The 22,602-nt window shown below is 44.0% G+C and overlaps 1 protein-coding gene across 3 annotated transcripts in view; it reads left to right on the forward strand.

Annotated features, from left to right (window-relative positions):
* The window catches only part of Fez1 (fasciculation and elongation protein zeta 1), a 50,573-nt gene that overhangs the window by 17,706 nt on the left and 10,265 nt on the right, over positions 1-22,602 (forward strand). For all 3 annotated transcript variants that reach the window (XM_042674896.1, XM_042674895.1, XM_042674898.1), the window contains exons 3-6: positions 1,483-1,582; positions 14,052-14,138; positions 17,399-17,567; positions 20,982-21,253. In XM_042674896.1, coding sequence (XP_042530830.1) covers positions 1,483-1,582; positions 14,052-14,138; positions 17,399-17,567; positions 20,982-21,253 — 628 coding nt within the window. The remainder of the gene's footprint in view (positions 1-1,482; positions 1,583-14,051; positions 14,139-17,398; positions 17,568-20,981; positions 21,254-22,602) is intronic.

Below are 22,602 nucleotides of genomic sequence, written 5' to 3' on the forward strand. Positions count from 1 at the left end.
GTAGGAAACTCTTACAATTTTTATTTTATTTATTTTCTATTATTAAGTTTTTGGTGGTGCCAGGAATTGAACTTGGGACTTGGTCCTTGCTGGACTTGCTTGGCTGGTGTTCTACCACTTGAACCATGCCTCCAACTCACATATCAGAATTTTTTTTCTTTGGGTCTGGTCGTGGGGCCTGAACTCTGGGCCTGGGCACTGTCCCTCAGCTCTTCAGCTCAAGGCTAGCGCTCTACCACTTGAGCCACAGTGCCACTTCCGGCTTTTTCTTTTTGCTTATGTGGTGCTGAGGAATCGAACCCAGGGCCTCATGCATGCAAGGCAAGCGCTCTACCACTGAGCCACCTTCCCAGCCCAGAAATTTTTAAAGAAATATAAACCAGCTGGGAAGATGGCTCAGTGGTAGAGCGCTTGCCTTGCATGTCTGAGGACCTGGGTTCGATTCCTCAGTACCACATAAGCAAAAAGAAAAAAGCCGGAAGTGACGCTGTGGCTCAAGTGGTAGAGCACTAGCCTTGAGCTGAAGAGCTGAGGGACAGCGCCCAGGCCCAGAGTTCAAGGCCCACGACTGGACCCAAAAAAAAAAAAAAGAAATGTAAACCAAAGTAACCTCATTTTCCCCAACCAAGAACTAACTGTATAGACATATTTATCTTAGAGTGTGCATGGCAGAGACAGGGCACACTCAAACTCAACATTACTAGAGGATATCATTGTGCTCCCCACATCCTCCCCAAGAACATTTTGGGTTATTCAAGTGGTTATTCAAGGCCTTGGCAATTTCCCCTTGCCTACATTACAGGTCAAGGAATTAATTGGTGATCATACACTGCAGGCCTTTGACATTGAAATGTGTATAGGTTGGATGATAACCCTAATCTTTTTGTGTGTGTGTGTGTGCCAGTCCAGAAGCTTGAACTCAGGGCCTAGGCTTCTTTTTGCTCAGGGCTAGTGCTCTACCACTTGAGCCACAGATCTACTTCTAGCTTTTTTTTTTTTTTTGATAGTTAATTGGAGATAAGAGTATCACAAGCTGGCCTATTTGGGCTGGCTTTGAACCTCAATCCTTAGATCTCAGCTTCCTGTGTAGCTAGGATTACAAGTGTGAGCCATTGATGATTGGTTCAATAACCTTAATCTTAAAGGGGTTCATCTGAGAAAAACTATCCTAATACTCCCCCTCCCCATAGGAATAGGAACAGAGTTACTGCTTAGGTTCTGAGAATGAATAATTTGGTTGGAGAGCAGATTAATTTCTTTTTGTGCTGGAGCCCTGGCCAGGCTCCATACCCTTGGCTCTTTCTCCCTTGGACTCGCCTCTAATTCCATTTTCCAGTTGCTTTGCCTCTGCATGCTGGAAGGCAGATGATCTCAGCCCGACACACACAACAGCCTCTCTCCTGCCTTGGCCCCAGCTCTTCCTTCCTCCAGGCGGGGCCAGGCCACAGATGCGTGCTAATGAGAGCTTCTCTTTGTTTACAGGGTTTGGGATGCTCTGACAGACAATTACATCCCTTCACTCTCAGAAGACTGGAGGGACCCAAACATCGAGGCCCTGAATGGCAACAGCTCTGACACTGAGGTACCTTTCTGCCGATGCACGCCCCCCCTTCCCCTCCTCCCCTCCCTCCCGTCTTGATTTAGAAGTGCTGGGGAAGATGTGGACTCCAATTAGAAAAACATCCTGTAGCTCAACAGTCCTCTGCCAATAGCTCAAAGTCAATGTTGGGAAAGTAGAATCACCCAGAGCTCAATGGGTCTGAAGAGCTGGGTGGAGCAGAATAAGAAATAAGGTAAGAGGGACCTCCACAGTATTTTGAAGGTGATTGGAATGGTTACCTGTAAAAAATAAAAATGTAAGCACAGGTAACTTCCACTTTATTTATTTATTTATTTATTTAATGCTAGGGATTGAACCCAGGGCCTTGCACATGCTAAGCACACCTCTACCTCTGAGCTATAGTTTTTGTCCCCTAGATAATTTTTTTCTTTTTGCCAGTCCCAGGGCTTGAACTCAGGGCCTAGGCACTGTTCCTGAGCTTCTTTTGCTCAAGGCTAGCACTTTACCACTTGAGAGCAACAGTGCCAATTCCAGCTTTTTCTGTTTATGTGGTACTGAGGAATTGAACCCAGGGCTTCATGCATGCCAGACAAGCATTCTACCGTTAAGCCACATTCCCAGCCCCTCTAGATAACTTTCATAGCTGATCTAGACACCACACCTCCCAAGAATGGTGGTATGAAATAAGAGTCAGAATCAGACAATGACCACTGCAGCCTTTGTTTGTTTGTTTGTTTTATGCTGGGACTGGGGCTTGAATTCCAGGCCTGGTGCTGTGGCTTAGCTTTTTCACTCAAGGCTGCTTTTCACTTGAGCCACCACTGTACTTCTGCCTTTTTTTGGTAGATAATTGGAGAAAAGAGCCTCACAGATTTTTCTGCATGGCATGGCTTTGAACCATAATCCTCAAATCTCAGCTTTGTGAGTAGCTAGGATTACAGCCTGTGCCATAGCTTCCTGGATCAAAGGTTTCATTGTGCTCAAATAATAAGTGGTTTTGTTTGTTCTCCACCTAGTACTCGGGTTGAACCTAGAGCCTTACCATACCTAAACAAATGCTCTCCACAGAGTTATATCCATGCTCAAAAATTCTTCATGAAACTCGACCAATGGGACATGTATGTGTCTGAACCAGGTTTATAATCTGAGGGTATTTTTGCCAAGGACCAAGTAAGGAAAGTACTTATTTTGCATTGATTTGCATAGGCTCCAAGGGTTGCATAAGGCTATAAGCCTTTCAGAAGGCTCAGATTGTCCCTCCTGATTGAATCAACATATTGAATGGATGGTGTCTTAGAATAACAAAATACCTCAGACTGAATGATTCATGAACAATAGACATTTATTTTCCACAGTACTGGAGACTGCAAGGCCAACATCAAGGCTGATTTGAGTCTGGTGAGGGTCCAGTTCTTGCTGTGTAAATGGCACCTCTTACTCTGTGTGTGTGTGTGTGTGTGTGTGTGTGTGTGTGTGTGTGTCCCCTCACATGATCGAAGGGACAAATGAGCTGCCTTTGTTTTATTTGAGTACTAATCCATTCCTTGTCATCTTAACAACCTCCTACAGGCACTACCTCCATGATCACGGGGAGGCCAGGAATTCAGCCTAAGACTTTGGTGGGGAAATGCACATTCAGCCCATAGCAAAAGAGAAAATCATTTAATGATGTTGCCTCTGTTAAATGCCAATTTCTGCCTTGGTTGGTTTTCTAGTTTTAGCTGTTCAGGAAATTTGACAATTTAGTATCCGGAAGGGCTGGCACAACTCTGTGGACTCAGCAAATGTTGGAGAGGAGATGGCTCTCCTGTTCCTAGGTGTTCCAGAATCGAATCCAAGTAGAAGAGCAGAAAATAGATTCTCCTGACTGTGCAGCACATCTGCAGATTATTGCTCAAGATAGCACAGCATAGAGATGAATATTTGGCTGACTTGTTGAAAAGGGGCAGTGTATCCATCTTGTCTTCTAACACGCAGACCCTTACAGCTTCATTGACAGGGGCAGGTCAGCCTTTGAGACTTAAGATTTTCTGCAAGCTTTCTCCACAGAGATCAGGAGGTTGGGTCTCAGGTTTTGTTTTGAACTTGTCTGTTCATTTTCCGTGTGTGTGGCGCTGAGTACTTAGCAAAATGCAAAGGAGAAGGAGGCAAGGATGGAATAAATGTAGTTATAGAATTTTTTAAGAAAGACCCATTATGGTGCAAAGGGAAGATCTGGCTTTGTTATGTCTTTGGCTTTCCTTACCAGTGAGAACCAAGGGCATCTAGAATAGCTTGTCCTTTCAAACAGTTCTAACTTATCTTCGTTTGCAGATTTTCCCAGAGAGGACTGATATTTCAGGGAGAACCCAGTGACTCCAGGAAGAATGATCTTGAGCTATTCTATCTAACCCCTGGGGAGAGATTAGGGAAGCAATAGTGGATGGAGGAAGGCTATTTTATTTCATCCTCCTTTATTATCTCAATTAATTACAATAGAAGCTCTTTAATCGACCTCTGTTTCAATGACTCAGTAGGTTAACCAGTGCCCTGGATTTTTGCTGTAAAACATACCAACTAAGCGGCCTTGGCATGCTGAAGGCTGAGTCTCCTTGGCACAAGCCCCCATATGGTCAGCTTAGTGTTCCATCATCAAGATCAGTGATTTGCTCCCCAACCTGTTTGTGCTTGTCTTGATGACTATAACTAAGTAATTCAATGCAACACTGTATACACTGTTGAATTGCAACTGCAATGGGAGTCATTCTTGCTTTGATAAAATCAAAGTAACACATATATAACTTTCAAAAAATCAAATGATACTTCTCATTGATATATAATAGCTCTCTGATAAACTGATATTTTTTTTGGGGGGGGGGGGGTCTGGTCATGGGGCCTGAACTCTGGGCCTGGGCACTGTCCCTCAGCTCTTCAGCTCGAAGCTAGTGCTCTACCACTTGAGCCACAGCGCCACTTCCGGCTTTTTTCTTTTTGCGTATATGGTGCTGAGGAATTTAACCCAGGGCCTCATGCATGCAAGGCATGTGCTCTACCACTGAGCCACCTTCCCAGCCCATAAACTGATATATTTTTTTTTCTTTTGGGTCCGGTCATGGGGCCTGAACTCTGGGCCTGGGTGCTGTCCCTCAGCTCTTCAGCTTAAGGCTAGCGCTCTACCACTTGAGTCACAGCTCCACTTCCAGGTTTTTCTTTTTGCTTATGTGGTGCTGAGGAATCGAACCCAGGGCTTCAGGCATGCAAGGCAAGTGCTCTACCACTGAGCCAACTTCCCAGCCCCATAAACTGATATTTTTATGTGTCCCTCTTTATCCCAGAATTCTTCTTCTCTTAAAATCTATGGGTTTTGTTTATTTGTTTGGTGTTGCTAGGGTTTGAAGTCAGGGCCTACTGCTTGCTGGCCATTTATTTGACCACTTAAGCCACTTTTGATATGAATTTAGCCACTCTAGTGTGCTTGCTTTCTGGCTTGCTTCTTTGCTCCCTTGCTCCCTCCCTCCTTCCCTCCCTCCCTCCCTCCCTCCCTCCCTCCCTCCCTCCCTCCCTCCCTTCCTTCCTTCCTTCCTTCCTTCCTTCCTTCCTTCCTTCCTTCCTTCCTTCCTTCCTTCCTTCCTCTCTCCCTCCCTCCTCCCATTTCTTCCGGCAGTACTAGGGTTTGAACACTTCAACTTTCTTATGTATACTATTTGTTTTATATTATATATATATATCTATCTATCTTCCCACCATCATATATATCAGATACCATGTACATATCATATATATTATGTGATATACAGATGCATGTATATGTGTGTGTATCTATATCTTGCATCAGTTCTTTAGGGAGGCTGTCACTGTTCATTTCACCCATGTTCATATGTTTACAATGTATTCCAGTCAATCTCATTCTATCACTCTCCCTTCCCTGCTTTCCAGAACAATTTCAACTGGTTTCATTGTTCTATTTTCATAGTTGCAATCTATTTTAACATTCTTCTCCCTGTTTATATTTAAAATGTATCTTTTGCAAGTAACATATCGAGTCTTGCTTTTATATGCAGTCTGATAATCTGTGATTTTTTTTTTCAGCTTAGTTCATATTTTCTTTCTTTTCTTTTTCTTTTTTTCTCTTTTTCTTTTTTGTCAGTCCTGGCGCTTGAACTTGGGGCCTGGGCACTGTTCCTGAGCTACTTTTGCTCAAGGCTAGCACTCTACCACTTAAGCTACAGCACCACTTCTAGCCTTTTCTGCTATGTGGTACTGAGGAATTGAACCCAGGGCTTCCTGCATGCTAGGCAAGCACTCTACCACTAAGCCACATTCCTGGCCATTTAGCTCATTTTCATAGTATTTATTCATTAACATTTAGGTATTATTTATAATTTGTGTTAACGTACTGTGTTGCATTTCTGTTTGTTCCATCTTTATTTTGTCCTCTTTTGTCATTGATTTTCCTTTGGTCCATCTTCTCTCCCTTTTGGGGAGGGAATCAAGCCTTCTTTGACATTTCCCTTTGTACTTTCTACTGCCTTTTATCTATACATCTTTTTAAAAAATTTTTTGAGATAAGATCTCCCTAAGTTGTCCAGGTTAGCCTCTAATTTAGAATCCTGCCTCAGCTTCACTAGTAGCTGGGATTACAAGCATGGACCACTATACATGCCCGGCCCCCCCCCCCCCCCGAGTTTATGTATAAAATTATTTTTGTCCCAGATAGTTGCCTTTTAAAGAAATTAGGAAAAGGAACAAATACAAAGATAATTTTAAAAATCTTTTCCTCTGTATTTATTAATTCTGGTTTCTCATTCCTTTTGTAGATCTGTTGTAGTTGTTTTTGTTTTTTTGTTTGTTATGGGGTTTTTTTTTTTGAACTCTGGGCCTGAATGCTGTCTATCAGCTTTTCAGCTCAAGGCTAGTGCTCTACCACCTGAGCCACTGTAGCACTTCTGGTTTTCTGAGTGGTTTATTGGAGATAGAAGTCTCACGGTCTTTCTTGCCAGGACTGGCTTTGAACCATGATCCTGAGTTCAGCCTGGGGAGTAGCTAGGATTACAGTCATGAGCCATCGGCACGTGGCTTGTATTTGTTTTTGAGACTAGGTAGCTCAGGCTGGCCTTGAACTCATGGTCCTCCTGTCTCAGCTTTCCTAGTGCTAGAATTGCAGGCATGAACCGCCATACCCAGCTTCAGATCTAAATGACTTGTTTTTCTTTTTTTTTTTTTTGTGGATCCTGGGGCTTGAATTCAGGGTCTGGACCCTGAGCTTTTGTGGTCAGGCTAGTGCTCTAGCAGTTGAGCTACAGTTCTACTTCTGACTTTTTACAAGTTCATTAGAGATAAGAGTCTCATGGGCTTTTCTGCCAAAGCTTCAAACAGTGATCTTCATGTCTCAGCCTCCTGAGTAACTAAATGATTTTTAAAAAAAAATCATTTCTCTTCAGCCTCTAAAACCTTTTACAGGATTTCTTTTTGTTGTTGTTGTTGTTATTTGTTTTTGTTGATCATGGGACTTGAACTCTGGGCCTGGGCACTGTCCCTCAGCTCTTCAGCTCAAGGCGAGCTCTCTACCACGTGAGCAACAGTGCCACTTCCTTACAGGGTTTCTTGTAGGGCTACAGGTGACAGATTTGTTCAGCTTTCATGTAATTTGCAGGTTATTTTTTTCCCCTTTGTTCGAGGATCACAGCCTTGCACTGCCTGTATCCAGTGCCTGAAAACAATTGGCTCATAGATTTTGTCCAGATGTATAGTTGCTGTGGCAGGAGGGGTAAGTCCAGTGTTATTCTTCTGAAATGCCTTCAAGAGGCTGTCTCTTCTGTGTTTGCTTTCTGGAATTGTTTTTTACTGAGATGTCTGATTTCTCAAACTAATTTAATTCTTCCTTCCACTCACCCCTACACACACACACACACACACACACAAACACACACGCACATGCACACACACACACATCCCATATACATTTCACATTCGAAGATTTTCTCAATTTTTGTCAGCATCATGCCAATGTAGCTTTTACTATCATACTTGTAACACACGTGCCTTCTGGTTTTCTGGTGAACTTCTATAAGCTAGTCATGTTGTATCATGGCCTTGAGTCCATTAGGATTGTTGCTTAGCAGGGATTTCTTCTGCTCTCTCTATTGCTGTCAACTTCCCTTTTGCATGGTTTCAGTCCCTCCCTTTCATATCGAAAGTTGTTCTCATATATCTCACAGCTTTTTGTACTTAAAAGTAAGGCACTAGAAGGCTGAGCTCTTTCTGCATGCTTGTGGCTTTCCCCCACTGGCTCACAAGTAAGAACTAGTCATTTTTCCTGGTGATCTTTTCTTTCTCCTCCTCCTCTTTCTCTGGCAGTACTGGGACTTGAACTCAGGGTCTTGCATTTGCTAGTTAGGTGCTCTATTACTTGAGCCACACTTTCTTGCTGAGGGCTGGTGTATATCTATAAATATACCCCATTCCTTCATGCCTTGTTTGGGAACAGTCCTGGCAGCCTGTGTTCCTCAGATTCTCCTTGAGGAAGGAGGCAGGGAAGGTAGAGATTGGCACTTATGCCCTGGTTTTTGTGCATCTGTTGTTGTTGTTGTTGCTGTTTGTATTGTTGTTGTTCTTTTGTTTTTTGCCTTACTGAGCTTAAGCTCAGGTCCAAAGTACTGTCCCTTAGATTTTCTGCTCAAGGCTGGTGCTCTATCACTTGAGCCACTGCTCCATTTCAGGCTTTTTGGTAGTTCATTGGAGATAAGAGTCTCACAGATATTTCTGCCTAGATTGGCTTTGAACTGCAATCCTCAGATCCACTATTGCCCAGTAAAAGACAGTCTCTTTGAGCACCTTATAACTTTTGTTTACTAGCAGACAATAGCTGTCAGGATAAGGAGAGATGGCAATCCAGGACAGAAGTTACATCTTTCTCCTCTCTGGGTAGTAAAGCAGCTAAGTTATCTGTGGGTGTGCGATGGCAATCCAGGACAGAAGTTACATCTTTCTCCTCTCTGGGTAGTAAAGCAGCTAAGTTATCTGTGGGTGTGCGACTGTATCCAGGTAGTCACAGGTCTGACCTTCTGACCTCTTTTTGTGGATTGCTCATTAATTCTTTCAACAAATATTTGTAGCTTACATGTTCTGGAGAGGCCAGCTGTGAGAATATAGAGCTTTAACCCGCACAGCTGTTTCCTGATTGGTCATAAAAGTAGAAAGACACAGTCGCCCTTTCTTGAGCTGAAAAACACATTGATTCTTTTTTCTGCTTTTTTCTCTAGAAGTTAAAAAAGTCTTGTTTTCTTAATAGTAGTCAGAGAAGCAATCACCCATGAATGGATGGTAGTAGGCGAAGGGACTTTCCTGTGAATACAATCATCTGGAATGCTTTAACAAAGGATACTGGTCAATAAAAGTTATTGGACACAAGGACTCAACAGAATTTTAACCCTTGTCCAGACAAGATTTGGTCATGTTAGGGGCTCTGCATTCATTGTATATGCATATGTGTGTGTGTGTGTGTGTGTGTGTGTGTGTGTGTGTTGTACCAACTGATCAAAATGTTTGGCTTACTCTATATTTCAAGGTCTTACCCAGAGACTTAATTTAAAAAAATAAGCAAAAACTAAACTAACATTACAGCCCAAGGTACAGAGTCCTGTACAGAACTTAAGGAGAAACTAATTAAGTGAAATATAAAGCAACACAAGGAAAGCCTGGGTTAGGGATCTTGGCTGAAAACCAGTTTTGAGTAGGTTTCTTGCAAGAACATCTTAAAAACCATGCATTCTTATTTGTTTGTTTGTTTTTCATAGCTGAGGCAGCATATGTGTTTTTTTTTTTCAATTGTAAAGGTGATGTATAGCGGAGTTACAATTACCTAAGTAAGGTATTGAGTACATTTCTGTTCTTTTTTTCTGTTTTTCCTTCCTTCCTTCCTTCCTTCCTTCCTTCCTTCCTTCCTTCCTTCCTTCCTTCCTTCCTTCCTTCCTTCCTTCCTTGTGTGTGTGCCAGTATGTGGCTCGAACTTAGGGCCTAAGCACTGTCCCTTAGATTTTTCACTCAAGGCAAATGTTCTACCAATGGAGCAATACCTACACTTCTGGCTTTTTGGTGGTTAATTGGAGATAAGAATTTCATGGACTTTTCTTTGTGGGCTGGTTTCGAACCACCATCTTCAGATTTCAGCTTCCTGAGTAGCTAAGACTGCTGGTGTGAGCTACCGGTGCCCATCTAGCAGGTGTGTTCTAAGGGCTGTTGGTGTTGGGTTCTCCTAGCAGGCTGTAGATGGAGAGCAGGACGGTCCTGATGTTACATAGGGTGGACCACTTCTTGAAGATGTCCAGGAAGATGTCACCCTGAGTGTCCACATTGAGGTGGCAGCTGGGAGGAAGGAACTGGAGTACTCTCAGGAGAGCTTGTACCTCAGGGCTACCATCTCTTATGCCAGCTCTCGGTGAAAGGTCCACATCTATTTCAGATGCTTGTCTGATTCAAGGAAGGCAGGCATTCCTCTGTCATCAGACATCCTGAGGGCCATCAGCTCCTGCTGTAGCTTCTTACCTATAGGATCCCACATGGCATCTTTCCCCCTCATTTGGGTCTGCAGTTATATGGGTGGCAGAAATGCTAGTAACCCTGGGTAGCAATTTGGGAGGCTAAATATATGTGTGTGTGTGTGTGTGTGTGTGTGTGTGTGTGTGTGTAACACTGTCAAGTAGACCAGAACTCAGAGAATGCCACTGCCCCTGCCTTTGCCCTTGAAAACTTTAAACTACAGGTACACCTCTGAGGCTCAGCCTTTCCCCAAAGCAGGAGGAAGGTGCAGCTCCCCCACCCATATGGTCAGACCCCTTTCTGCAGCCAGTTCCTCTTTGTTCTGGCAATTGAGGACTGGAAAAAGATGACTTTTTTTTTTTTTTTCTTAGAAAAGACTAGTAGTTCACTTCAACACCAAGAAACTCAGACCTAGCCAAATGCTGGTGGCTTATGCCTGTAATCCTAAATACTCTGAAGACTGCAATTCAAAAATAGCCCAAGGGAAAAGGCTGAGAGACTCATCTCCAATTAACCAGCAGAAAGCTGGACATGGAGGTGTGGTAGAGTGCCTTGAGCCTTGAGCAAAAAAAGTAAAGTGAGAATGAGAGGCACAAAGTTCAAGCTCTGGTACTGGCATAAGTAAATAAGTAATAAATAAATAAATAAGGAACTTAGCTCCAAATGTCCTGGTCTAAGAATTGTGTTCTGTATCCAGCTTTCCCCTAGGCCAAGCAAACTCTCAATGGCAGATTTCATTTTTGTGTCACATACTAGGAATAAAGCACGTATATGCAAAAGTATTTTGCTATTCAAAGTCCTTCTTGTCTATGGTTCTTTTTTTTTTTTTTTTAGTCCAAGACTGGGACTCAAACTTGGTACCTGATGCTTCTGCTTATTGGCTAATGCTCTACCATCAGAGCCATGCCTCTAATCCCATGTGTTGTCAGTTCTCCTCCAGCTTTCCACTCTGCACAAGATCCTGTCCTGGTAGAGAAGGGAAAGTCTGGACATCCTCTGTGAAAGGAAAAAAAAATGGTTTATGAGAAATGACAAAAGCAAATGGAGCAGAGCAGCATCTGGTAGAATTGAGAGAATATACAGGATCCACAGCATCTGGTAGCATTGAGAGAATATACAGGATCCAGAAAACCAGGACTAGGTCGATCTCCTTACCTTATCCTGACAATTCCAACCTGCAGGCTTTGTGCCTGCGAGGGGGATGGGAGACAAAGCTCCTGCAGGCTGCAGCCCAAGCTCTTAACCTTTGAACAACAGGAAGAATCTTTCCCTAAAAGCCCCCTCTCTGCCTTGACTTTGAGGGAGAAACTTAGGAAGGGAGGTTGTAAAGTTGAAAGGTGCATTATTAATATCAGCCACGTTTCAGAAAATGTAAACATTCCCTTTGTTTTTGTTTTCCTCTTTTGCAGGGTTAGGGATCAAACCCAGGACTTGGTGTACTGTGTCATTGAGTTACATCCCTAACTCTTGGTTCTTTGAGATAGGGTTTCACTAGTAGCCCAGACTGGTCTTGATCTTCTGATCCTCCTGTTTCCACTACCTGGGTGCTGGTATTACAGTCCTGCATCACCAGGCCCAGATAAACTTTTTTATTTTTTGTTCTGCTCTTGGAGCTTGAGCTCAGGCCCTGGGTGCTGTCCCTGAACATTTTTCCCCCTCAGATCTAGCATTCTACCACTTGAACCATAGCTCCGCTTCTAGCTTTTTGATGGTTAATTGGAGATAGAGTCTCTTGCACAGGCTGGCTTTGTACCATGATCCTCAGATCTTATCTCAGCTTCCTGAATAGCTAGGATTACAGGCTAAGTCACCAGTGCCCAAAAACATCCTATATTTAAAAAATTAGTATTGCTATTATAAAGGTGATGTATGGAGGGGTTACAGTTATGTAAGTCAGGTAAAGAATACATTTCTTTCTGGACAATGTCGCCCAACATTCTATATTTTAGAAGTCCAATGCGCTATCCATTGTGCTACAGAGCATTCTATATTTTATAGACTTAATACCAACCTCTCACCCCCCAAATTCTGATGAAAACAAATGGCTGCTGCCAGAGGCTTCTTTTTATATAGCAACCCAAACAGGAAACAAAAAAAAAATCTCCATTTCCAAGTAAGAGCCATATTCCTACTCCTGGATCGTCTGTCCTTCGGTAAGTTCTGCCACTTGGGTATCGTTATGAACAAAGTGTGACTGTAAGAGTTTTGTTCTGCCCGGTGGGGAGTCGTGGAAACCAAGTGTCTACAGCAGGTGGCAGACTTGGCAGAGACACAAGCATATGGGTTCCACCACAGAAATAGATGTCACCATCTGGCACCCCAGCCCCTCAAATGACCTCTTCACCTCCCCATCTTACCTCTTCTCCAGGTTGAACACAGATGGCATTTAAGATATATTCATTTAACATTCTTTTTTGGTAATGACTCAGTCCTGGTTTTAAACGGAGATAAGAAGGTGACATACATTGTCAGGGCTATCTGCCAAGGTAAAAAGTCAAAGAAGGAAGTCATTTTTTGAGGATAAACTTTCATGGATCTGACTGCTGGCATCCGGTCTGGGCTGAAAGGAAAAAAAATAACAATCCCCAGCGAAGCTAAGCAGCAGGTTAGCTCTTGGAGAGCAAACAAGATGGATTCCTCGAGGAGAGATGGCTGTGCAGACAGGTTTCCTGAAATCTTTTGTTGTTGTTTTGTTTTTCAGTTGAACTCACCGAACCTTGTGCTTGCTAGGCAGGCTCTCTACCACTTGAACTACGCCCCTAGTCCTTGGAGTCCTTCTTCTCAGCCCCTATATGACTTTTAATTCAGACTTACGGAAATAGAGTATCAAGTGGGTAGGTAATTAAATCTGTGCAAGATGTGAACGTAAACTCAAGACTGACTGTCACAGTTTGGGATAAGGTCAAGAATATCTTGTTGGAATTAAATCTTGAGTCTCAATGATTGTGAACATTTAGACTCTAAGAGGTATGAACTTGGAGAAAACAGAGCAAATGGGCTAAAGACATTCTCTTTTCATTTTTATTTTATTTATTACTTTTGGTGAGAATGTGTGTCTGCAGGTGCTAGGATTTCCCTCAGGGCCCGTCCCTTAGCTTTTTCATTTAAGGCTGGTACTCTGCCACTTGAGCCATAGCTCCACTTCCATCAATATTTTTCTTCATTTTATTTTATTTCGTGCCAGTACTAGGGCTTGAACTCAGGAACTCACATTCTTCATTTGGCTTCTTTTAACTTAAGGCTGGTACTCTACCACTTGAGCCACATCTCTATTTCTGACATTTTGCTGGATAATTGGAGATAAGAATCTGTCAGATTTGTCTGCCTGGGATACCTTTGAGCCATTATCCTCAGATCTCAGCATCCTGAGTAGCCAAGATTACAGGCATGAGCCAGAGGCACCTGCCTCTTTCACTTTTTCTTGTTGCTTAGTTCTGCTTGTTCAGTGGTATGCCCCACACTGATCCATCACATCTGTCATCCCTGATACAAGGCCTGGATTCCAATTGCAGGGTTGTCTTTCATCAAATTCATAATGAACCTGTGCCTGTTTGAGCTGAAACAGCTCACCCCTGAAATATCTAATAATATAAAATCTGGATTCCTCCCTACCCCACCCCAGACTGAGTGTGTCTTTGCTGCAAGAATTGGTTGCTGTGTCTCTAGCCTCGCAAAGGTTTCTGGTTCACCCAGGGATGACCTGTGTATATGAGTTATAGAACTCAGATCCGCTGAACCTTTCCAGCCAGAATGGTGCTGGCCGCTCCTGTCCCATTGTCCCTTTCCAACTATGCTGGACTTGCTGATGCCCGCTGTGCCACAGGGACACATTGGGACTGAATGAAACTCAGACTCCTCCAGCTTCTCTCTGAAAGCAGTGGGCTGGGCTGGCCTCTTAGTGTCATTCCATTTAAAGACCAGAATCCTCATCCTGCTGATGGTCGGTGTCCTATCTTTCTCTCGTCTCCTCCAGATCCACGAGAAAGAGGAGGAAGAGTTCAATGAAAAGAGTGAAAATGATTCTGGCATCAACGAAGAACCCCTGCTCACAGCAGATCAGGTAAAGAGTATCTTTTTGAGTGCTTGAAAATTAAAGTTATCTTTAAGTAGTTGTACAAAAGCATTGCTGTTGGGGCTGGGAAGGTGGCTCAGTGGTAGAGCGCTTGCCTTGCATGCTTGAGGCCCTGGGTTCGATTCCTCAGCACCACATAAGCAAAAAGAAAAAAGCCGGAAGTGGCGCAGTGGCTCAAGTGGTAGAATGCTAGCCTTGAGCTGAAGAGCTGAGGGACAGCGTCCAGGCCCAGAGTTCAGGCCCCACGACCCGACTCCTCACCGCCCCCCAAAAAAGAATTGCCATTTAACAAAGCAGTTTATGAATACAGTATATCTTGACCAATGTCACCCCTTTCAACATTCTCACCCATCCCTTCCCTACCCCTCCCTTCCCTCATTCTTAATTTAGGATATACATTAGATTCTTCCCCTCTCCATTCGTCCACCCCTTTCCCCTTAACCCCACCCCTTTCAAGTACCCACTTCCTGGTGTTTTATTCTAAGGCAAAGTTGAGTTCTCCTTTGAATGTAGCACATTTCAGTGAGTGCATTGGGACACTTGCATACCACCCAATGTATTTACTTATAAGTTTATAAGCTAAATCTAGCGGGTTCTTGAGAATTTTTGTTCTTTCAATAAAGAAAAAAGTATAAGAGAACATGCTGGCTACATTGTCAAGGACAGAAGAAAGATGTGTGTGCTCTTGTGGTGGCTATATTGATGCCTCAAAATAGCTTTCTTTTGGAGGCAGTGTGGTATGTGGGGTTTGAACTTAGGGCCGTAAACTTTTGCTTGGCCTTTTCATGGCCAGCACTCTACCATTTGAGCCACACCTCTGCTTCTGGCCTTTTGCTGGTTAATTGGAGATAAGAGTCTTAAAGATTTGTCTGTCTAAGCTGGGTTCAAACCTGATCCTCAGATTTCAACCTCTTGAGTAGGTAAGCCACCAGTGTCAGAAGCAATGTATCTTTTGATAAAAGGTTTAACTTTTCTTTATGCTACTGTTCCCACCTGCAGAAAATGTGAAGATACTTCCTGATGGTTGGGTTGGTTTGAGGTTAGACTTTGATGACTGAGACAGGCCTAGTGTTTACTCCTGCTAATTCTCTCACAACTCCTGGTACATGGAGTCAGAACACTTAAAGGAACATCCCAAATACCCTTTCTTCCAAAAATAGAAGCGATGGATTAGCCTTCTATGTGTGTGTGATGCACGTTTTTTTACATTTTCATGCAACAGTGAAAAATTTTAGCCTTCCAAAGGCTGTCTCAGAGTTACTTTTCTCCTTGAGAATATACAGTGTTTCACAGTTAAGATTAAATTAATTTAAATATTAGTTTAAGTCATTTTTTACTTAGTACAGATGTTGAATCCCTGGATTCCTGACTCAACTCTCTGTATATGTGTGTGTGTGTGTGTGTGTGTGTGTGTGTGTGTGTGTGTGTGTGTGTGTGTGTGTGTGTGTGTGTGTGTAATGAGACTTGAATTCAGGTCTTCGAGTTCTCATTTAGCTTTCTTTTTGTTCAAGTTGGAGCTCTACCACTTGAGTCACAGCTCCACTTCTGGCTTTTTTGCTTGTTAATTGGAGGTAAGAGTCTAATCGACTTTTCTTCCGAGGATGAAAGATTTGAACTGTGATCCTTAGATCTTAGTCTCCTGAGTAGCTGGGATTGCAGGCCTAAGCTATCAGAACCCAGTACACACTCATTATTTACACAGAGGCTTGGTTTTCTATATTTTCTATGTGTGTAAGCAAGTAATATGTACAATAGTTTGTCCTTAACCTTTTTGGCAGTTGCCTAACTTTGCCATCCATGTGTAGGAGCTGTGCCCACTCCATCATTGAGATAAGAGCTGAGGTGTTTTCCCCCCCTTCTTTCCAGATCCCAGCTGCCGCCTCCTCCTCCTCCTCCTCCTCCTCCTCCTCCTCCTCCTCCTCCTCCTCCTCCTCCTCCTCCTCCTCCTCCTCCTCCTCCTCCTCCTCCTCCTCCTCCTCCTCCTCCTCCTCCTCCTCCTCCTCCTCCTCCTCCTCCTCCTCCTCCTCCTCCTCTTCTTCTTCTTCTTCTTCTTCTTCTTCTTCTTCTTCTTCTTCTTCTTCTTCTTCTTCTTCTTCTTCTCCTTCTATCTTACAGTCTTTATTTTTACTTGTGGCTCAGCAGTACTCATCTCTGTCCAGGTGAATTCTGAAGAAACAGTCTTCTGCCCCATTTTGACTTGTTCTGAGAATACTTTTTTGTTTTTGTTTTTGTTTTCCAGTCACATGTATTGTGACAGCTAATGGAGTAGGTTTGGGGATGTTGTCAAGCAGATAAAATATTTTCCCACTTAGAATAAAATACTCAGCAAATTGAAGTAAATGCTCCCTTCCAATCAGCCCTGCCTTCATTTCCTGAAAGAGTAGTTTATTTCCAATAAAACATTCATCTAAATGGAGCTCTTGGAAGAGATTTCCCATGAAGAGTGCTTTACATTAAAGAAAGTGTGCATGTGTAAGCCTTTGCTCAGGTCTATTTTTATTATTATTCAATATCTATCAAGAAATGGGTTGGGTGGGGTCAAGGGGAGGAGAGGAGATGAATGAAGAGAAGGGAGGAGAATGCAGTCAAGAATTTTGTATATCCTACAAAATGGAGAAAAGTAAGGGAAGGGGCAGGTTGGGAAGGATGAGTGAGGAGGTTGAAAGGGGTGACATTAATCAAGATGCATTGTAGGGGCTGAAGGCATGGCTCAGTTGGTAAAGCGCTAGCCAAGGAGCAAGAGCATCAAGTACCTAGTCCAAGTCCTGGTCACAGATCTAAAAAAACAAGAAAGAAAAGATGCATTATGTTCATAAACTGCTTTGTTGAATGGCAACTTTTATGTAACAATGTGTAGACAATAAAATTTTTTTTTAAAGAAATGGGCCAGGTATCAATGGCTCATTCAGGAGGCTGAGATTTGAGGATTGCAATTTGAAGCCAATCTAGGCAGAAAAGTCCATGAGACTCTTATGAACTACTCAGAAAAAGTTGGAAGTGGCGATGTGGCTCACATGATAGAGCACTAGCTTTGAACCCAAAGAGGCTCAGGGACAGCATCCAGGACCTAAATTCAAGCCCCAGGACTGGCATAAAAAAGGAACTCCACAAAAACAATGAAAGAAATGGTATTCTTCCAGGAATTTCACAGACAGCAAAATGAGACCTGTCCTTACCTGATTAAGACACAAGCCAGCATGCTCCTTCTAGCAAGGAACAGCTTGCATTTTCTTGTGCACTTTCCTCAGGTGATTGAGGAGATTGAGGAAATGATGCAGAATTCCCCAGATCCTGAGGAGGAAGAGGAAGTTCTGGAAGAGGATGATGGAGGAGAAACCTCATCCCAGGCAGACTCGGTGCTGCTGCAGGAGATGCAGGCCCTAACACAGACCTTCAACAACAACTGGTCCTACGAAGGTGAGGCTCCTTGAGTGGCAGAGCTCGCCAAAGATGATGTACTTATTCTCTTCCAGGCAACACAAGGTTCACTGTCCTGGAGCAGACGTTCATAGAGCAGACCAATGGGCAACACCTGCCCTACTTGGTATCTGCAGAGAAATTATCTCTTTTATTTTGTGATGGTCCTGGGGCTTGAATTCAGGGTCTGGGCACTGAGCTTTTTTGCTCAAGGCTATCACTCTACCACTTGAACCACAGCTCCACTTCCTGTTTTCTGATGGATAGGTGGAGATTGAGTCTCGGACTTTCCTGCCCAGGCTGGCTGGCTTCAAACAATCCTTAGATCTCAGCCTTCTGAGTAACTAGGATTCCAGGCATGAGCCATGGGCACCCAGCAAGAACTTAACATTTTTGGCAAACAGACAAAAACACAAGACAACACATACACACACACACACACACACACACACACACACACACACACACACACACACACGAAAATTTAAAGGACAGAATAAACTAAACTAAAGAAAAAAAGACTAAAACAGAATAAATGGAAAAATCTGAGGGCTACTATCTAAAAGAAATGAGGGATACTACCACAAAATCAATGGAAAAAAATATGAGGCTGGGAATGTGGCTCAGTGGTAGAGTGCTTGTCTAGCCTATATTAAGCCCTGAGTTTAATTCCTCAGCACCACATAAGCAGAAAAAGCTGGAAGTGGTGTTGTGGTTCAAGTGGTAGAGCACTAGCCTTGAGCTGAAGAGCTGAGGGACAGCGCCCAGGCCGAGTTCAACAGACCAAAAAAAAAAAAAAAAATCAATGAAAAAATAGATGGTAATAATGGTAGCTAATCATTCTAGAATGACCTGTCTTTATCAGATCCTATTTCAATCCTGTTTTATGTATAATCTCCCAACAACCACACACCAGCCCCACTGGGATGGCGTTAACTGTCTTCCAGAGGCTAAGGGACTGGTCCAAAGCCATTGTTGGAGAAATTGAATAGAAAACAAAATCTTACCACCTCCCAGAAAAGCCTTACCACCAAGCTATGAAAGAAAGCAGCTGGGCTGGGAAGGTGGCCCTGTGGTAGAGTGCTTGCCTTGCATGCATGAGGCCCTGGGTTCAATTCCTCAGCTCCATGTAAGCAGAGAAAGTCAAAAGTGGCGCTGTGGCTCAAGTGGTAGAGTACTATCCTAGAGCTGAAGAGCTGAAGGACGGTGCCCAGGCCCAGAGTTCAGGCCCCACGACTGACAAAGAAATCTCACTGTCCCATAGCTAAGTGAATTAGAACCCATTATGCTGAAGTAGATTTGGCAATTTGGAGTCAGGTGGCTGACTTAGGCCCCTCTGCTTCTAGAACAGTGGGAATTTAGGCCTCATCTTCTTGGATGATTGTATTTCAAAGCAGCAACTCCCAGGCCCCTAAGGAAACTTTCCTGAACCATGGAGACAGACCCTAGGAGGCATTTGAAAAGGACAAAGAAATTTTGAAAGAAAAAGGAGGTGGAAGACAGGCAAAGTCTCTCCTTCCTTCCCCTCCCCTCCCCTCCCTTCCTCCCCTCCTTTCCCCTCTCCCATCTCATCCTCCCCTCCTCTGCTTTACTTTTCTCTCCCTCCCTCCCTCCCTCCCTCCCTCCCCTCTCCCTTCCTCCCTCCCTCCCTCCCTCCCTCCCTTCCTTCCTTCCTCCCTTCCTTCCTTCCTTCCTGGAGATCCAATCCAGGGCCTCACACATGTTAAATATACGTTCTGCCCCTGATCTGTTGCCACCCCCCACTCCCAGTCCCCACCCCAGCCTTCTTCTCTTATTTTCAGTGGGGAGAGGCTAAATTCTCATTGTAAATCTGCATTTGCCCTTGAACCTCATAAACTCATCCTAAACCAGAACCCTCTCCTGACAGAGATGTTCACTCCAGCATCCAGTCTCTTAATCTCTGAAGCACAGTAAGTCAGCCTGCAAAGGAAGGGCTGGCTGGCGTGTGAAATGAAAAAAAAAAAAAAGAATCACAGCACAGGCAAAGGGAAAGTAGCAGGTCCATCTTCTATGCCTGTGCTGCAGGAGGGTCCTCTTCCTGGGAGGGACCCCAAGTCGGGGATGGAGAGAAGGTGGGTGGGTCAGAGTAAACAGGTCCCAGGGTAGGTAAGAAGTGGCAAGACTCCCGCCTGTCATCCTGAGAACAGCGTCTAAAGGGCAGTGGCGGGAGATGGCTGCCTGGCTGCGTTCACTGCCACCCCATCAGGCCATTCTTGGCCACACAAAGGCCCCAAACAGAGAAGTGTTTAGTGGAGGACTTGCTGGGAAGCAGAGTGAAATGGCAAATAAACAGAAGGAGGAGGAGAGTGCCAAGGAGCAAGACAAAAGGGAAGGCTGAACTGAGTCAGCCAACACCCAGGCAACGCAGGAATGGAGTGGGGTGGGGGTGTAGGGGGAGGGTAACAGATTCTAAGGTTAAAAAGAAAAAGACATTATTAATCAAAGGCAAACTTTCAAAGATGGTCTCTAAATCTCTTTTATTTACTTCACTAATATTTTGACTGGCTCATACTAATGGGCCATAGTTATACAGTCTGGCGAGGCATTTTAATATTTAACTGTGGAATGATCAGTTTAGGGTCAGTGGTGCTGCTCTCGCCTCAGACACAACATTTCTTTATGTTGGGGACTTTATTCCCCCCTCCCCCCAGAGGATTATAGACATGAATCATCACACCCAGCTTGTTAGTTGAGATGGGGGGCGGGTCTAACCAACTTTTTGTCCAGGCTGGCCTTGAAGTATGAGCCTCCTGATCTCTGACTCTCGAATAGCTGGAACCATAGGTATAAGCCACCATGCCCACCTGTCAGCTATATCTTATTTAGTTCTTGGGAGAGGGTTTGAACACAGGCTGTTTACCCAATTAAAAAAATATTGGGGTTTATATTTTCTCTGCCACTTGAGCCATGCCTCCAGCCCTTTTTGCCCTGGTTATGTTTTAGATAAGGTCTTGATTTTTGCAAGGACTGGCCTGGACTCCGATCCCCCTATTTATGCTTCCCACTGTAGCTGGGATGAGAGGTGTGTGCTACCACATCCAGCTTTTCCAGATAAGATGGACTCTTGTGATTTTTTTTTTTGTTGTTGTTGTTGGTCCTGGTTGGCCTAGAACCATAATCCTTCCAAACTTAGCCTCCCATGTAGCTGGGATGACAAGTGTGAGCCACCAAACCCTGCTTTTTTACCCATATTTTTCTCTACAGAGTCCACATGCCTTGTTGCGGGGGCTGTTTCTTTTTCCTCTTCATGTGATCTCCTCTCCTGTATTTAATATGGGGCCTCTTCCTGTCCTATCCCTAAATTGTGGTCCTCTGGGGACCTCTAAGGAGTTGGAAGGGGTCCCTGTGAAGGCAACCTATCTCCCAAGGGCTCAGGCCTCTCTTTCCCTGCAGGGCTGAGGCACATGTCTGGGTCTGAGCTGGCTGAGCTGCTGGACCAGGTGGAGGGCGCCATCCGAGACTTCTCAGAGGAGCTGGTGCAGCAGCTAGCCCGCCGGGATGAGCTGGAGTTTGAGAAGGAAGTGAAGAACTCCTTCATCACGGTGCTCATCGAGGTTCAGAACAAGCAGAAGGAGCAGCGTGAACTGATGAAAAAGAGGCGGAAAGAGAAAGGGCTGAGCCTGCAGAGCGGCCGAATAGAGAAGGGGAATCAGATGCCTCTCAAGGTATGCATAGAAGCAACCCAGTTGGAAGACTGGGCTTAGGCAGCCTCCAGCTCCATTGCAGATCCCAACACCCACTCTTTTTTTTTTTTATTGTAAAGATACTATACAGAGGGTTACAGTTACATGAGTGAGGTAATGAGTACACTTCCTCTTGAACATTGTTACCCCCTCCATTGTTTTCCCCCTACCATCCCCTCCCTCCTTCCCTTCCCCGAGGTTCTTTTTTTTTTTTTTTGATTGTGGTTAAGTGATTACATAATTTCCGGAATTTCACAGTATTTTGGAATAATGATGCTCATTTAAAGTCACAAGTTCATTCTAACTTTCCTGGAGCAAATTGTCTATCACAGTCTGTAATATATAACGGTGTTCACATGTTATATACCCTATATGTGATCAGCAGCATGGGGATATTTAGTAGTGGTTCAACCAGATGAGCGGGAGTTCTTTGTTTCTTAAGTCCTGTTAGTTTTGTCATATCACCTAACATTTTGGATTTAGCATCCACTTATCAGGGAGACCATGTACCGTTTGTCTCTTCGTTCTTGGCTTACCTCGCTCAACATGATTCCTTCTAGCTCCATCCATTTCCCTGCAAATGCCATTATTTTGTCATTTCTAATGCCAACACCCACTCTTACTGAGCAACAAAACTGTGAGCAGAGGCTGTGAGGGGCTGCGGGTCAGAACAAGGGGGAAGATAAGCATGTGTCTCCTGGATTGCTAGGTTGGGGGAAGTGAGGGAAGGCATCCAGAGTCTTCGGAGTTCTGCCACTGGCATGGGTTGTGGTCCTCTTGCTTACCTTAGGATGTACTTAAGGTGTTTGTAGAGTGTTTCTGGGGCTGAAAATAGCCAGACCATATTGGTCTGTTGACAGCATTCTCCAAACCAGTGGTTCGTAATGGGGGATATCTCAGTAGAATCAACTAAGGAGCTGTGCCTGTCCCTGACCAGTTAAATGAAGACTATGACATGTGCATTTTAAAAACAAATAAGCAAACAAACTCCCCAGAAAAGAACAGTTGCTTTTATCTTATTTATTTATTTTTTTTGTGCCAAGCCTAGGGATTGAACTCAGGGCCTGGGTGCTGTCCTGGAGTTCTTTTTTGCTCCAGGCTATCACTTCCCACTCTTTAGTGGTTAATTGGGGATAACAGTCTCACAGACTTTCCTGGTCCCACCTGGCTTTGAACCTTGATTCTCATATCTCAGGCTCCTGAGTAGCTAAGGTTATAGGCACAAGCCACCAGTGCCTAATGAGGACAGTTGCTTTAAACCTCTCTTCTTTGTTGGCTAAATTGCATGTTAGCCAAGGAAGGCAAGGTAGGCCAAGGTCTTACATTGACTC

This window comes from Dipodomys spectabilis, unplaced genomic scaffold (assembly GCF_019054845.1).
Source record: "Dipodomys spectabilis isolate Male_0828 unplaced genomic scaffold, ASM1905484v1 ptg000023l, whole genome shotgun sequence".
NCBI classification, from domain to species: Eukaryota; Metazoa; Chordata; class Mammalia; order Rodentia; family Heteromyidae; genus Dipodomys; species Dipodomys spectabilis.